We start from the raw sequence: 17,619 nt of genomic DNA, 5'->3' as shown, positions 1-17,619 counted from the left end.
TGCACATCAATCACTTCCTCTAAAATGCTGTTGTTCAGACTGGAATATCAAAAGATGCAGGTCAACAGACGACCAGCAGGGCAGTTTAGCCACTTATTCCAGCTTCCCTACTTCATGAAGAAAGGGGGAAGGACTTGATGCTGAAGCATTTCAAGCAGAAAAAGGAGTCAGTTTCCCGGCAGATAATGAACTCTGTTCACAGACTTCAGTTCCAGCAGGTGCTTTCTCGAGACAAGCAAGGGAGGGGGCTCAGTTACATCATCACACAAACAGCCATTTGGCGCAATCAGTTAAATATGTACGTGGAAAATGTTTAAAATGCATTAACTATTCAGACTAGAACAGCTCAACTGGAGAAATCTAGAGTCATCACTATTTTGGTTACAGTTGTATTACTGAGATTACAGGTCCCTCTTCCTCCATTTGCTCCAGGCCCAGAGAGTAAATGTGCATTCTGCTGCAAATTCTCTAGCCCAGATTCTGTAATAAGGAGCAAATAATTGCAGGAGGGCACTTTGTCCCCAGGCACACCATGCTGTGCACATTTATAAAGAGCGTGAAAAATGAGTGCATGCATACACTATATGTAAGTGACTGCATACCTAATGATTAAAGGCTTACATTAGCATAAAAAAAGGCATATTATACTGCCAGCATCTCCAGCTCCTCCCCACATCTGAGAAAGCTACTGAGAGCTTTTAGTTGAGTGCATGGGCCTGAAATAGAAGGTCTGAGGGACCCTGCCCATAACTACATTCTTGGCAAAAGAAAAACAAAAACAAACAAAACCAAAGCAACTTAGAAATTGTTTTAAGGCAAATCAGCAGCTCATCTGAAGCCATCGGAAAACAAGGTCTAGGAATCACAGCTAGATAGTTTAAGCATGTCAAGAACACTGTTAATCATAAACTGAGAGTCATCTCTAGAGACAATACCACAAATGCATGAGCTCTATGTACATAAGTAACGAGGGAAAAAGCAGCAACTGTTCCAGCTCAAGCAAGCTTGTCCGGACATGCTGTCCATGATGCAGCACTTAGACCAGAAGGCCCCAAAGAAGCCACCTGCAGACAGCATAGGAGACAGCCTAACAAAGGAACAGCTTTCAAAAGATGGAAGCTATTCACATCATCTCCCATCTGTAGAAAAGCTGAGAATTGACCATCTATTTTATGGTATCTTCACACAGTTATTTGTTTGAATCCAGTTGTCTTCCAACTTTTAATGTGTTTAACTAAGATCTTTGTTGTAAGGTAATTTCATATAAGCCTCCCTCAGAAAAACCCTAGATCTCATTACTTTTCAGAAGAAGTTATAAAGGTAGAGAAAGTTTTGAAGCATGCATCTCTTGGTCCTTATTAAGGAGCATCACTGGAGCCCTTTTCCAACAAGTTCCCCTGTTACCACGTAGGAGCAGATAACAATAAGCAAAGCCCCAGAACAGTTCTATAAACTGAGACCTGCACATGGTAGATAAAAAGTTTTTCAGTTTCTTTTAAAGGTGAACTCCTTGTAGCTAGGCCTGGAATACCAAACAAGTGAGCTCACCTGCTCTATTTACCAGGACACAGCTATCCGTTGTTTTGTATCTACAGGTTTGAAAAAGCACTGCTTTACTCATACACCATATAGAGACCTTGTCTTGTATGGAAGGAGGTGAGGCTGAATATTAGAGTGACAACCTGAGTTTGTAAACAATACTCTGGCCCCCAAATATCACCTGCAAATCTTGGGATTTCAATAGCCGTACCACATATAGAGCACAAACACTGTTCTTCACCATTTATTTCAAGAGGTAACGGGAAAAATATGAAGCATTTTACAATTTGCTAATTTGATCTCCATCAAGGAAAGGGCACACCTGCCAACCATAAGAGGCCTGACACCAATACATCTGTTTTTTCCAAGAAATAGTCTCAAGAGCCTGCACTTAATCCTTCAGCCACAATTGAAGCTGATGGAGGAATGCTGCCATAACAGAAGTCTATTGTGGAAGCCAATCCATGCAGAAAAAGAGGTCGGAGAAGGGAAGTGGTTTGAGTGAGGAAATACCACAAAGGTATTGGAGAAGGCAGAGTAATTTTTACACCGGCTTAGCTTACAAGCAAGCTGTTGCAGGAGTAAGGGGTGGGGGAAAGGGAAGAAATCCTTTTTGTGTATTACAGCAGGCACCTCCTTCCCTTGCTCCTCTACATAACAACGAGCTGCTCAGGAGAGCTCCAACTTCTGACTCTTCAGTAAACAGCCTCTCCTGCCTGCACACAGATAACAGCATACTCCATCTGGAAAAAAAACAAACCTTGAAGCGGAGCAGTAATAACCTCAGAGAGCTCACATAGACATCAACTGACTGTTTAGATATGACAATCACCTCTCCCACATTTCAGACTGTGGTCACATTTTCATGATGAAACCCATTTTCACTTTCCATTTTCTGAAAAGGCCAAACAAATTATACTAGCCTAAGACTAATCTCATCTCGTCCAACTTCATCTTCTAGAACCTTATGGGACAGTTCAAGCAAGAAAATTAAAACAGTTTAAATTTCTACCTCAGCCTGATTATAAAAGGGTATTTTCACTATCTTACCTATTGCTCCATCCTGCAACCCTTTTCTAGAAACTAGCCCTTTTCTAGAACCCCACATCCAAGCTTTGTCCAAAAGCTACATATCTCACCCATCAGCATACCTAATAATCATGTCCAAGTGCTCACCTCACTTCAGATTATCACTTTATTTTTATGTCCAACACCAAAAAATTAAGTCTTTGTTCACTCCTGCGTGTCTAGGCTGAAATTTTCAGAAATCACTCCCCTACCCCAAAGTCTTATCTCTTAAGCCCCTTCTCCCAACCACAAATCTGAACCACTCACTTGTCTTTGCTTGCAAACCCCTTCATAACTTCTATTTACCCCATTGCTCTTCACTCACTACTGAAATACTACTGCATATCTCTATCTCCACCATTTTCAAGAATCATAACAGGCCTCTTTAGAGTTTCTTCTCAAGCTTGAAAAGAGCACAGCATAAACCTCTGCAAGACTACCTTATCACAAATGAAGGCTACAAGATTTGTTAGAAAAATCTTTCCACAGCACCTACAAGATGAAGTTAATGGAAGACAGATCTAAAAACCGATCTAAAGCCATCTTTTTCCCTTGTCCATCTTTTCTGAAGTCTCCTGTCCTCACACCCCATGCTCTGTGCAAAGACTATCACTCTGTGTCTAATACAATCAAGAGTCTTCCAGGCACTTTGTTGCTCACTCAGCACCACAACAAGGATCCAACACAAGAACGTTATCACAGCAGAAAGGCAAGGTCTACACGCCATCAGTTTAAACAAGCTGGGCCCAAAATGTAAGTGCCAGAACTCAAGCCTAGCAACCAGTTTCCAGTAGTCACGGTCTGAATGAGCAGGCAGAGGGGAAACGACACATCCACTCAATATCCACTACTGGGATAGGTCAGTTCAGGTTTGGCATGGGAAGCATTCACACTGACAACTGGCATTCAGAGAAGCCAACACCATACTGCTGTGTCTCTTCTCAACAGCTCAGGGCTAGCCTGCCATCCTCCCGCTCAATTCCCCCTTTTCAGGGGACTCAGCACATGCCACTGCTGCGATAGATACTAAATATGAGAATGAGCAAGTCATAATTATTGTGAGCAGTTAGGAAAAAAAAACAACAGCAATGCTGTTTTTGTGGAATAAAGCACAAAACAAGACTGAATATTTTAGGTATGCATTCTGTCTCCACCACAAGATGTATGTCATAGCTTTAGGAAAGGCAACCCCCTTGTGCTTCAGTTCCCTCCTTGCAAAAAGTAAAGGAGGGAACATGATCATCATCTTTTCCATCTTAGGCCACCTTTACCTATTTTGAGGGTAAATTTCAGTCTCAGAGCTGCCTCCTAGTAGGCAACTCTGCACCCTGTAGGCAGGGAAGTGTTCTGGCTTTTTTTGCTTTTAAGGCTAGGGTATGAGTGATACGCACCTATCCAGACAGTGTTTTACACAGTGAAAAAGCTACTAGAGGCCAGTATCAGCAGAGATCTGAATAGTTATTTAAATCAAACTGGAGCTTCCCATCAGAGTCTCAGACTCCAGCTGCAATTCAGTAACAAGAGTGACCACACTCTTTCCTGTCTTGTATACATCACTTATCTGTGCTGGTCAGGAGCGAGGTCGTTCCTATCCTGTCAATCTAATTTAACCATAGACTGGTCTGAGCTTGACCAATCAACACTGTAGCTACAGTTTAGGACTGGAAGAAGCATCTCCTCACGGTCAATGAATAAGCCACGCCTACCCACAACAACAAAAGCATACCCAGAGCCTTCTCACAGACATGCCTAAAAGTTTAGGTAATAGTTCAAGGTTTACTTGAACTAGAAAATAAACACACTCTCATGTAAAAGGTGACCAGTTAGACTCCAGCCAACATCTGCTAATCATCTGTGAATAAGTCACATATTATGAAAGTCTTCTAAGGAAGGGACGGACAACCATTTAAACGCAGACAAAACCTTAGGCAGTTATGTCTGCATTTACAGACTACAAAGACTATAAGAAGGCTTAAGAGGCAGCGAGGAGTTGGGATGAATTCTGTGAAGTTGGCTAGGTCTCTTACAGCTTTAACTCATGAACGTTCTTTCATCAGAAAAACAAAATACTAGTTCCACCTTGAGATCCATCTCCTTATCTGTTTCCATCCCTTATAAAAACAGAATAAGCTACTTCCCTTGCTTGTGCTCTGTATCAGAGCCAATTCCCCTTCAGCATCCCCATTCATACCTTTCCCCATATACTGGAATAACTTGTATGGTACCTAAGCAAAAAAAACAATTTAGGACTCCAGGGGAAAAGACAAAGTTTCAAGCTACACTGTTTTCTTTATATAATAATTCAGAAACTTTTCAGTTCTGTTAGGAGACAGGGAAAACAACAAGCAGAAGCAATATTACCCCCTTGTGGCAGCAAGGCAATATGGAAATGAAGTAAGCTCAAAGAAACTTGTTTCAGACACAATCAAAGGGAAACAAATTAGGTGTTTCTTTTCATACCTGTTCTATGTATGGAGAGCTACATGCTGCCAGGGAGGCCATCATGAACGAAGAAAGGTGTGATATGAGCTAGAATTGCTGTACCACCCAGGCAGGTAAGAATGGTACCTACCACTGCTTCCACACTGCTGTGCTTGGTGGTACTTCAGGCCTCCACACCACAGCCAAGAGCCAGACACACAGATCTGAGTCTGGCTGACAGAAGTGAAACCACAAGTAAAGCATATATACCTTTCTAAAGGAAACACAACACAACCAAGCTCACTAGCAGCATATAGCATTAATGACTGGTTCACATTTGCAATCCTATTCGTGACTCTCTCATTTAGGCACCAATGCCATGCAGTCTTAGCTCAGAAAAGAATACTGGGCTCACACTGTGTAACAGGAACACAAGCAGGAAGGACATCAATTTTCAGACAAGAGCTAGCAAGGTTAAAAACAAATTTCACCCTGGACTCTATTACATGAAGTTCCAGAAAACATTGCCTGCATTTGTCATCAGTACACGCTGCATCCAAGGGCCTAAAACATGTCAAAAAAAACAGTTCTTCCAAGTCAGCTGCGCAGCTTAGGCCGTTCAACTATTTGCACAGCACTGTGGACTCTGCATTTTTCTCTGCTCACAAACAAATTGAAGCAGTTTATGCAAATGCCCCTAGACAATACAAACTCTCACACACCCCACACACATTCCTACCTGTGTGGCAAAACCATTATCTGGGACAGTTAGAAAGGCTTTACAGTTCTTCAGATAACTTCAGTAGCCTATCTCGTTTACCAAACCAAATAAACGAGCGGGGCAAAAACATTACACGTTTTTCCAACACAGGCATAGAAGTTACTCGGACCATATCCTATAGAACGTGTCCTCTAGGATAAGTGCAACGGACTGGTTAGAGAAGCCTGAGATAACTGCCAAACAACACTTCTTAATGAAAGAACACCGACGACGAAAAGCCTTTCCTCGTGAAACACAGAACGCATTCAAACCTGCCTGGCAAAAGGATAAAGCTCATCTGTCATTTACAGTAATCCATCTAAATCCCTAGTCAAAATAAACAGGTAACCACTATCAAAATTTCCCCCTTAGTTAATACATTGTGAATAACTAAATCTTGAATGTTTTAAGGACAATTTTAACTTTGTGTACCTCTCTTTGCCCTTTCTAGGGGTGGTTTCACAGGTTAAGGTTTGAAATGTGTTAACAGGGAGACACAGGACCCTACTTGCTCCTTGCATCCATTCAAGAAAGATTTTGGTCTAAGGTGACATGCCAGAACCTTGAACCAACATTAGATTTAACAACAGAGGTTTTTTGTCTTTCTGAAATACCACAAGAGTTCTGTTGAAGTCACTGGTACCATGTTAAAGCGGACAAAGAATTACTGGAGGCATGTGAAGATCAGGATCAGTTTCATTAGACAGCATTGCACTGTGTCTCTGTCATTAATGGATGAGCTGAAATATATTTCATAAAAGACCACTGCTAGGGCTTTATATATCATCTTTTTTAAGAAGGTGGCACTAGCTACTGTCAAACAAGGAGCTGACTAGAAGGATCTGCTCTCATCCCCTTCATAACTTTTCATTATAAATTTGAATTGGCTCACAAAGTAACAATGGCTGAAAGTTATAGCATCTTTTTCCCATACTGGGATTATAGTATTAACACAATGCTTTCTCAGTCCATTTTTTAATTACCAGGAAGCTACAGAAAAATTAAACCAGCTATCATCTGTTGCTCAGTTATCTTCCCTTCATCCAAATCTTGCCAACACCTTCTCTCACCAATTTAATGCAGCGCATTTCACATGACAGAACTTCAGGGATTTCTAAGACTCTTTTCACTTTGATGTTAGAAGGGAGGCAAAAAGATCTACCGGGGGAAAAAAAAAAAAAAAGCCCTGTATTTGAATTAATGAGAAAAGCCTGGAGAACCTCTGGAAAGCCAAAGCTCAATCTCACCAACTTCTGCTTAAGGTAGACCGTAATCCTCCCGTGTCCCTTTCCCACTTCGTATTACATCTCTGAAATAGCATCAAGAAGCACATCACTCAACGCATGCGCTGCTTTTGGCCCAAGCTGAATATGACTCCTGTGCAAGACTACTGTGCTGCCGAGGTTCTCAGTGACACATTCTACTAAGAGAGGTGCCAGAGCTGTCAGTCAGGAATAACTTCATTACATGCTTATTGGTGCATTTGTGATGAGCCTGAGATAATTAGCCCAGCACCATCCGAAATAGCAGAACTGTCTCTCTACCCAGCTGGCAGAGTTGCATCAACAGAATTCAAAGAGGAACAACCTTCATTAAACTACCTATTAACTTAATTGACCCTCTACAGCAACGTCTTCCCAGTAAGCTACTCCTCAGCCAGGCAAGCCAGGTCAAGGAATGGATCCTGCCCACAAACAGTGAATGAGACTATACAAACAGTTTTCAGATGCAATTTTTATCCCAAGTATTTCAGCTAGTGTTTGAATACAGAGCTCGACTGCCCAATGAGGACATCTAATGGAGAGAGAAAGAAACACAGAAGATAAGATAGTGGTTACAAGCAAATACATGGATGTACTCTGACACGAAGTCCTAACCTACTGAGGTCCACAGGCACAAAATTACATCGACTGAAAGTTCATATGCACTCATCACTCATGTTCCCTCAGGCATGCAGGCCTCACCTTCCCGCCACACTTGGAGCATTACACAGCATACACCTCATGACTCTCAGTTGCCATCTTCGCATACTTCTGAAACTATAGAAATTAATGCATATTTTGCACTCTGCTGTGCAGAAGTGGTGCCAGCACTTCCCACTGTGGGAACACACCCTAGGTCTGAGAGGCAAGAGAATAGACTCAAGGATATCCATTCTATGGAAAAATTAGGTAGGTGGGTACCTGCTGATTTGTTATTGCTCCGTAAGGAAAAAAATATACCAGCTACTTTGGGAAGGGCAAAAAATTGTACTTGCAGGATTTATCTGCCCCATATCAAGGATTGCTTTAAAGGAGAAATTTCATGAAGTTCCCCAGAGGTCCAACCAATATGTTTAACAAGGAGACAAAAGAAGTTTCACTCCAGAGAAATTGCCACATGCATTTAATACCAGATTCTTCACTGCTTCCAGCCTCCTTACCTCGCATATTCTACAGTTACCATAACTTCAGTTAGAAGGGAAGCAGAAGCCCCTACCATGTCCGTTCTTGAAGAAAGTCTGATGACAGAAGCAGGACACTGGGAAAATAAGCATCTCTAGATGAGCTTCTTGGCAAAATTTGCCACAGGATTTCACGGAAGGTTTCTTATTATTGGAATTCCTCTGGAATGAGGCTCACACATTGGACCACTTGCTCCAAATTCATATATCTCAGCAAAAAGCATCTGTTTGCACAGGTGACCAAGCAGGCAACTAACCATGCACAGATGTTAACAGCCACTGAGCAAACAGCAGCAACCACCACCCGCAACAGCCAAAGTAACCCAGAGATTTAGTCACAGGATTCCAGCTGTTAGGCTGCAACCAGTCCAGCCCCTGCGAGCTGCAGTGGACTGCCAAGGCATATACCTCAGGGCATTTTTAAATGATACAGCTCCTACAGAGCTAGTTGGAAGTTAATATCCAGAGCTCATCACATCTTACGATCCAAGTAAGTGCTAAAAGCCTGATGAACAAAAAGGTTACTTCCCCTCATTACTTCTGACACTACAGGGACCTGGTCCAGAGAACAAGCTACACAGCAGGGATACTATAAGCATGTACAGCTATTTCAAAAAGAAGAAGAAGGAAAAAAAAAAAAAAAAGAGAGAGAGACTTACCCAAGTGTCATTTTAAAGCTAAATTTGTCAGCTCCCTCTCACCTCCCTATCCTTTAAGAGGGATTTAGAGAATATCTGATTTAAATTAATGGCAGGTAAGTTTAGGCCCAATAAAGAAGCAGTTATCATGTAATCAGCTTGAGACTCTCACTATGGTAGACTATAAAAACTGGGAAAGGGATTTAGAAGCAGCTGAATAGTTTCATGACCACCACCACTTATTTGCTATGCAACTAAGGCAACAAGAAAGGCAGCTAGTGTTCCAGCTTGAGTATAATCAGCTTATCTGCAGGAAGAAGGAAAAAATTCCCCTTCCTCAGGCACTCCTATGAACAAACCTCATTGAGTTAGCTGCATTTGCACCAACCTGGAAACTTCATTCTTCCAAAGCACAAAGCACCCATTTCCCAGAAACAGCAGGGCTGGAGCTTTCCTCTGACAAGCCCACTTGATAGAGAGGACGCTAAACTAAAACAAGCAGGGAGACCCTAAAGCATCACTGTCGCTGAACCATCAGTACAAGCCAGGAGAAACACTTCCACGTAAAAGCACAGAGTCAGTCCTTCATGGTGCAAGCATAGTTTGGCTCATTCCATTTCCTATAACATATTTAAAGTTTAAAAAGTCCCTTCAGAAAAGAATCATCTTGCTAAAAAGAATCAGATTGCTAAATACAGCAGAGCCCAATGTCTTCAGTGATCAACATGCTCCTAAACAGCTCACCTTAGAGTCAGGTGAATGGAAGCCACTGTCAAAACTTACCTCTGTCAAGGGCAAGCAAACCACGTGGGTTTGATCAAGCGCTCTGAACTAAAGCATACTCCTAACCCTTGGACAGAGAGCTTTGGCTTTTCTTGCCCTATGTTACCACAGCAAGGAAATGTTTGTTAACTCTTCCATCTTCGCAACTATATCCTCAACAAGACGCATCACTCGGGAAGAAATCCTCATTATTCTTGCTTGATTTTTCCACGTCTAGTCCCAGGACAGGCTCTCAGTGTGCAGCAGACTCTTTGCATGGAGTATAAAGGGCAGTGCAGTACATCCTGGAGCATCAGGGAACTACAAAGAGCACAGTTTCATCCCAGAGAACTGCTACCAGAGCCTGCCCTTTTGCCTGTCTGTACTGTCCATAAGAGGTCTCCTTTTCACAAGGGGTCTGGTCTCTGCCATTAGAGCCTTCAGACATACCTTCAGATGTATGCCTGTAGCGTGTCACACATCTGCAGTATGACAGTGGCAACTCTAAAAGACATCAATGCAACGGCTCTGTTTTCACCTACATAAAACAGCACGTGACCACATGAGAAAGGGTTTTGAGCTCTGAAAAATACTGAAAAACTCAGACCAAAGGGGAAAGGTTTAAGAACAAATGGGGGAGGAAGGCAGAACATACGTCTTACCTCCTGAGTGAATCCTCCTCCGAGCTTTCCTCAGGCATTTCCTGGTTTAAGGCCTCCTGTGATACATTCCCAGGTCTGCTTGAAGCCGACTGGCTGTAAACTCTTTCCCAGTGCCCCGTCTCCTGGTTAAAGACCACTCCCACGGTCCTCTCCTCCTGTGGGGTGGAAGAGCTGCCCAGCTGCAGCCTGCTAGAGGCAGGAGCTCTGCCCTCGGTTCTCTCTGCAGGCTGCACCTGGCTGGCATTTGGAGGAACACCCTCAAACGCACTCTGGACCTGCCCTGGTGTGTAGCTAGGCGTGCTTCTTTCCCAGCGCAGCGTGTCATTGTTAAAGGTCAGCAGGTTATGACAAGCGCGACAGCGGTTCAGGTGACCCCGGGACAAACTGGAATTGTTTTCACTGCTGTGTGGAGTCTGCTGATGGGAGGGACCAGGCCGATCAGGCTCAATGTTGTTGTTGAGCATTTCTTGAGCCTGTTGCGACTGGCTGGGCTCCCCACCAATCCCCTGATCTAACTCCTGAAGCCGGTCATATTCCAGGAAGAATCGCCTCAAATCACATTGGAGCTCATTACGGATGCTGGCCGGATTGCTTGGGCCAGTGCTACCACCACTGTCCGCCTCAGCCCCTGGGGCTAGGAAGCCCCTCCCTTCTGTAGCAGAGGTATAGACTGATGCCTGGGAACTTCCCTCCTGCTGCCTCAGCACAGACAGCAAGCTCACAGACGAGGCACTGGTCCTAGGGGGAGGCATGGCTTCCAGCTCTGACCGAGAACTCATGTTCAGCACTGTCCTAGACCAGTCAGAGCCACCTAAGCCCGAAGCCATCTCTCTTGCAGACTGCTGGTACCGGGACTGGTGGCCTGCCAAAGGCCCACTGAGGGACCGTCGTGTGGGCCCCAGGCTAAGGTTGCGCAGGGTGTTGCCAGCAGTGCTGCTCTGAACTGTGCTGAAAGCAGAGGGCCTGTTAAGTATCCCCTGCTCCTCCTGTGCCACAGATGCCTGCTCTGGGGGTTGATAAGGCTCTGTCTGCACAGAGGAGAAGGAGGTGCCAGTGGCCCCAGAAGACGTGGAGGGTGCATTTTCCTGGTGTGGGAAGAGAGAAGAAGGAAGTCTTGCACTAGAGCATCGGCTGCAAAGGCACAACATCCCCAGGTGCTGGCAGCACTCTGCTGTGGGGTAGCTGACACGCTCCCGGAGCCTGTTATAGGCAGATGCCCTCGTGTTCTCACTGGCTGGAGGCGGAGGTGGTGGTGGCGGAGGTGGTGGAGGGGATGGGGTAGCAGAGTCTTGCACGCTGTTTTGCTCTCCCACCTGTATGCCAGAGGAGCGGGAGGACAACATATGCAGGAAGTTGTGGAGGAGAGGCGTGCGCCTCACGGGCTGAGACGGTAGGATAGCACGCTGGCGATAATGCGGCATCTCCGTGCTGTCCACGGAGATTTCTACTTCCTCATCACTCTGCAAAAGGAAGCAATCAAAGTTCAGTCACCTCACAGCAAAATCCCATACCTCCAAGTAAACAGAAGAAAGCCAGCTACCATCCCAGAACAGATGAAAGGATATGATAAGCCTCTCCCTAGAGGGAGGAAAAAAGGCCTGGCCTTGACTTGCAGGAAGCCAGCTGACTCTTTACTTCACAGCAGTTCCTTTTATGGATCCAGAAAGCCTCTTCCTACAACCCAATGAGCTTCAACAATACACTAGTCACACCAACAGAAGCATCAGCATTTGAGGGGGGCACTGCTAACGTCATGTAGCTTCAAGAGTAATACATTCAGCAGAACGTCACAGCACAACAGAAAGACGACGGCCAGTGAGGCATCTGTCCCACCACTAATGACAAGGAGAAGGAGAAGGCAAGGCAAGAGCACTCAGGAGAGCTCTTCAATAGCCCTATGCATCCATACCACATGTTTATGTAATACATGTAATATGAGAACATTCGTGTGACCAAGTAAAGCAAGACAGAACTCAGCCTTGAATGACTTCAGGTTTTCAAAAAAGCACAAGGCTGCTTAGGAACAGACTAGGGTTAACATACGTAGAAGATCTTACAATTAGTCAGTCAATAAAGATACTGATATTATCCCTACCTGTTGGTTGGAAGGGTTAACAATTGCTGTGAGCAAGTAGTGTCCCAAGGGATCAAATCGTACCAGTCTGAAATAAAACCAGAACCAGAGTATCAATCATCAGTTCACATTCCACTTTGGCACAGGAAGCTAGACACAGGAGGAAACAAAGTCCCACATGAAATATTTGCAAGGAGGATATTACTACATTACAATCTGTGCTTCCAAAGGATATCAAAGTTAATGCACTAACAAGACGACAACATACTTGTCCAGCTGAAGACTGCAGCTATTTTATAGTCCACAGCAATATTAAATAGAAGTTAAGAGCTGGAAGCAAATACTCCTGTATCCAACTGAAATAGCAGGAAGTTTTAGTTATTACACGGTGTGTGTTGTTACACACACTGGAATCTGGTACAACGGGAGAGATTAACAACCCTCGAATGTTATCTCATTGCCTCAATTTAAATTGCTCAAAAGAAGGTATCAAGTTTCCAGTAACACAGTTACCTTTAAAACTGCACTGGAGTAACAGTTCAGAACTCTTCTGGCAGCTTCTGCGTTCTTTTACCCTTACGGCCTGCAAGTTTAACTACTAAGCTTAAAAATGAACACGGAGTAGATCTTGAAAGCATCTACTGGGCTCACAGCTGATTACAAATGTGAACAGCCAAGCTGATCCATTATTTCCAATTGCTTTTTTCCTGCTGACAGGACTGTTGTTCTGCCAGTTTGGCCAAGAAGCTATGAACAACACTGCTCTCTGTTGCCTCAACATGAGAGGATGTGCAGCATTCAAGAGGAACCTTCCACATCTCCCAAGCCTGATCATTTTTCACATACAAATATGCTTTTCCCTGGAAACGGGCACTCACCGGACCCGTTCCATTTCACTGGCTGTTTTCACCACTGCAAAAGGCTCCCGACGACTCCAGTCCCAGAAGTGTATCTCGTTGGCCGTTGCAATCAGCAAGAGCTGAGCCGTAGGGTGAAAAGCAAGCGATGCAATGGCATTGTTGCTATCTGTGAACCAGCTCTCACTTCCACCCTGAGTGAGGAGTCAAGAACCACAAGCAGTTTATCATACAGTTTAAGATCAGTATGTTTCCACGTATGTTCTATCATTCCAAGACTTCGGATGGCACTGACATATCTTACTGGTAACAACAGCTGCTCTCGTTTGAGGTCATGTCCAGAACATAGCACTGCCTGCAACAATGACCACAGACGGACTTCTGTAGATAGGTGTGTCTCAAGCAGCCTGTACAAATACTACATTTCAAAGCAATCAGATACATATATATATTTTGTCTCTGTACCAATCAGTAGGCAAAACAAAACTCACAGGGCAGCAACTTCTCTAATGAAGAGTTCAAATAGACTCAGAAGGATGAAAAATGGCAAGTCTTTCATATAACCTAAACAGATACCTTGCCAAAAAAAAAAACAAAAAAAAAAAACACCACACTCCAGCATTACCTGTACCACTCATCAAATACTTGAGCCAGGCTAAGGAGCACAACCTAAATCCAGTGAAGAATTTGCCATCTCCTCTCTAGAGGAAGAAGAAAGGCCGCAGTCTGTTGTACACTTTGAGGGACAGGTCCCAGCAAACCTTCCAAGCAACTCTCTTACCAGGCAATGTTTGGGAAACCAACTCAGACGAAACAAAGTCACCACCCTCCAAGCCCCAAAGGCACATGAGTTTCTGGAAAGACTTACATGTAAATCCCAGATTCTAACCTCCCCATCTAGGCATCCTGAAGCAATGAGGCCTGGGATGGTCGGATGGAAGGTCACACACCAGGGAGTGCGGCGATGTCCAACCAACGAATGAACACACCTGCCTGTTTTCACCTCTGTGATGTAGATGTTGTGATTCACATGCGTGGAAGCCATTAGGGTCCTGGGAACGCAAAAGGCAGGACAAACATTAGCATGAGACAAGTATCACAAAATCAGACTGATTAGCTTAGTCTCAACAGGGTCTGTTCACACCTAACCCAGCCGCTTTCCCTCTCAGAGCCCCACGCTCAAAGGATAAGAGACTACTGCATCACCAATGGCCATAGAGCTCCTTGTGGCCAGATTTCAGGGTCCACACAAACAAGAGCTTATCTGCAAGCATAAACCTGACCTTGAAAGTCAGTGTCAACATGCATCTCAAAAGGAACTCTGCGTGACAGAGTCCAGGGCAATTCCCAGTTCTTCTCCACACCAGCTCAACTACTGTCAAGTCAAATGACACTAAGAAAGATCCCACCTCCATTCCTTTTTTTCAACATGTGCATCATTTTGCCCTGTTCTTTAATCCACAATATCCCAGGGCAAGCGGCCCCACCATTTGGTCTGTTGTGCTGTCTTGGCTGAGCACTTAAACACCCTTTATTCCCTCAAATTACTCACTAAATCCCATTATGGCTGGACAGAACCTTTTCCCTTAGAGCTACGCATCGCTTAGGTACCTCAAAAATTAAATACCAACTATGGTAAGGTGAAGAAGGTATGCACATTCCATCCATGCGGGTCAAAAACCAGAGGTTTCCCTCAGCTGATTGGGACTGAACAACTCAACGGGTACAAGCCTCCATCACTTCTGTTAGCGTAAGGAGACTGTTGAAACAGGGAACGAACTAGGAGTTAATTACCTGTCTGGACTAAACGCCAGCAAGAAGGTGGAGCGTGGACTGTCTGGCAACTCAACTTTCTGAAAAAGCCAACAAAGCAGGAAGTGTTGCAAGTGTCATATGATCATACTTTAACTGTAAGCCACGTAAACAAGAAGGGAAGCCCCCTGCAGGAACATATCTATTATCGCATCACTGCAGGAACTGAACAGAGCCAGAGAGCATATCAGGTGTAATACAATCATGAGGCAATTTATTTCAAATGCCTGCCTCCCTTCCCCCACTCCAAGATCAATCTGGGCACCTCTATTTCACAACCTTACCTTGCCCTCCCATTTCATCCATCGAGTTTTGTCCTCCACCAACTCCTGCAGGAGCCGCTGAGCACCCAAAGCTTGGGTACCTCGTTCCCTACCCCACAGGATGCGGACAGCATTCTTCTCTGGTACAACCTTCATGGCTTTCAGCAGCTAGTGTTACACCAAGTACTGGGAGGAGACACCAGCAGGTCCAGATCACAACTACCACCAAGCTACAAATAGGCTGCACACGTTTCAAGTGTTTTTCTTCATGGAAACCTAGAAAGAGAAGAGAATGATAAGAAAGGTGGCTTTGACCTGGATTACCTGGATGCAGAAAGAGTTTTAAATACCAACAGATTAGATTTAAGGGGAAAATCTACCCTGCCTCCCAGTCTTTGTTACTGTCTTCCGTTATCAAGCCCCAGTCTATGGCAATTCTGCAGCATTTTAACAGCCTTTGAAAGCATTCAGCCCTTTCTGTGTACATATGCCCTAAATATACCACCTAAAAAGAATTAAAAAGCTGAACCTGTGACCCTTCCCCTTCCCTCTGTCTCTAGCCATATATAATAAAGGAAGAAAGATTTAACACCTCAACGATTTCAATAATAGCATCTAGGAAGAGTGACCGACAGCTAGGGGAAGAGTGTTAAAAATTTAACAATATAAGAAGAGAGGAGTCTCTGAGGAATTATGCAGATTTCAATAACAATAACCATTACACTGCAAGGTCAGATGACTGATACACCTTAAGTCCTAATTACTTCCAGCTCCATCACAATAGTTTACAACGTATGGAAGCAGCCACATATCACACTAAAAAACTTTTCACTAAGGACTGTAGGGGCACACTGGACAACTCTCCATTATTTGCGGTGCTAGACAATTTATTCAGCCTTCCTGCACATCCTCTTTCCATCTGTGTTGTTGTTAGAACAACAGTTCACCCAAGTAATACACAATGACAAAGATTAATGCTTTTAGTATACTTGGAGCTGTTAAGGAAAAAGTATTACTACCTATTTTCTAGAAAAAGGTTAATTCTTTGAAAGAACCATATAAAGCAGCTCTCACAGCAACCAAGCTGCACAGCTTTTGGAATGGTTTCAGATTGGGGTTCATTATCAAAAGCTCTCCAGAAACGAGTAGTTCCCTAGAATACATAAAACAGGGAACATTGCTACAATGCTACTATCTTTTGATCCCAGCAGGGCACATATTACTCTATCATCACGTAGAATTTAAATCTCTGAAGACAAATCCTCCTTGGTTCATGTTATATTGAACAAAACCATCAGTATTCAACAGGAAAGGGAGTGAAAATCAAAAAAGAAAAAAACACACACAGGAGAAAGAGGTCCAGGTACACAAGAAAAGATGAACGATTAAATGATAGAAAACAGAATAGGCATGAGCAAACCTTCCTTTCCTCCCACTCTCCCCTAAAAAAGCCTTCTGAACTGATGATTTAAGACAGCTGCTGCTTACAGGGAGGAGCTGTCTGCAGAGATAAGCCAGGAAAATGAGTTCTAATTAAGCAGATCAGTTTTCATTTGTAAAAGTAAAATAAAAGGAAGCCGATGAACAAGTAAACGCGTCCCTCACTAGAGTTCACCACAAAGAAATCCAAGCTACCTAGAAATTCACTGATGCTTAATGTGAACAACATGCAGATTGGATCTTTTACAGAACTTAAACTCTTCAGTGTAAAATAAGTCTTCTTTCAAGAATTTCTGTGAAAGTCAGCCAAACTTAGGTAGGAGTTATTCCACAAAATAAAAGTCTTACTGGAATGCAACACAATCTTATATGATGTCACGTTGCATGAGGATTCTTAGAAGCAACAGTACAGATGAAAAAAACCCAGAGCCAAAAATACTAGCGCAAGGATAACTAGAGCGCATAAAGCCAAAAGGAATCACTAAACCAAGATCTGTTTTCACTAAGCTCTAGTAAACACTCATCTGGAGTCCGCAAATATCACCAGTCACCCATGTTAAAAAATGAGTTAATTCAAACTGGAAGAAGCGTGGAGGGGAAGGACAGCTCAGAATTACACAGGCAATAAAGAGCCTATTTTATGGGAGGAAACCAAGTCTAGTTTCATTTAGTAAAATTAAGATGACAGCAGCTGACTGTTCTTTATGGGTGCACTCAGGCTGCAAGTACTACATCAATCAAAGAGTAAGTGTGTAAACCGGACACAAATGAAAGCCCAGACTTGCAGCTGGAATAAGCCGGAAGTCAAAAGAGATTACAAAAATATCAAGCTTTGGAATAGCCTTCCAAGAGGTGTAAAGGACAAACAACCCAAACAGCT

General features: G+C 43.6%; 1 protein-coding gene across 9 annotated transcripts in view; it reads right to left on the bottom strand.

Moving 5' to 3' along the window:
• AMBRA1 (autophagy and beclin 1 regulator 1) overlaps window positions 1–17,619 on the bottom strand; it is a 138,315-nt gene that overhangs the window by 111,169 nt on the left and 9,527 nt on the right. For 7 of the 9 annotated variants that reach the window (XR_011141457.1, XR_011141458.1, XM_068945801.1 and 4 more), the window contains exons 2-7: window positions 15,321–15,575; window positions 15,019–15,077; window positions 14,093–14,276; window positions 13,246–13,418; window positions 12,389–12,455; window positions 10,294–11,753 (exon numbers count right to left, since the gene is read on the bottom strand). Coding sequence is in view for 7 of the 9 variants with exons in the window: in XM_068945801.1 (XP_068801902.1) it covers window positions 10,294–11,753; window positions 12,389–12,455; window positions 13,246–13,418; window positions 14,093–14,276; window positions 15,019–15,077; window positions 15,321–15,455 (2,078 nt within the window). In the remaining 2 variants the exon portion in view is untranslated. The remainder of the gene's footprint in view (window positions 1–10,293; window positions 11,754–12,388; window positions 12,456–13,245; window positions 13,419–14,092; window positions 14,277–15,018; window positions 15,078–15,320; window positions 15,576–17,619) is intronic. The other 2 variants (XM_068945805.1, XM_068945804.1) reach the window with 1 other exon arrangement.

The sequence above is a fragment of the Struthio camelus genome, chromosome 5 (assembly GCF_040807025.1).
Source record: "Struthio camelus isolate bStrCam1 chromosome 5, bStrCam1.hap1, whole genome shotgun sequence".
Classification (NCBI taxonomy): Eukaryota; Metazoa; Chordata; class Aves; order Struthioniformes; family Struthionidae; genus Struthio; species Struthio camelus.
Note: the sequence above shows the minus strand (reverse complement) of the source record. Positions and strands in the feature narration are given on the sequence as shown.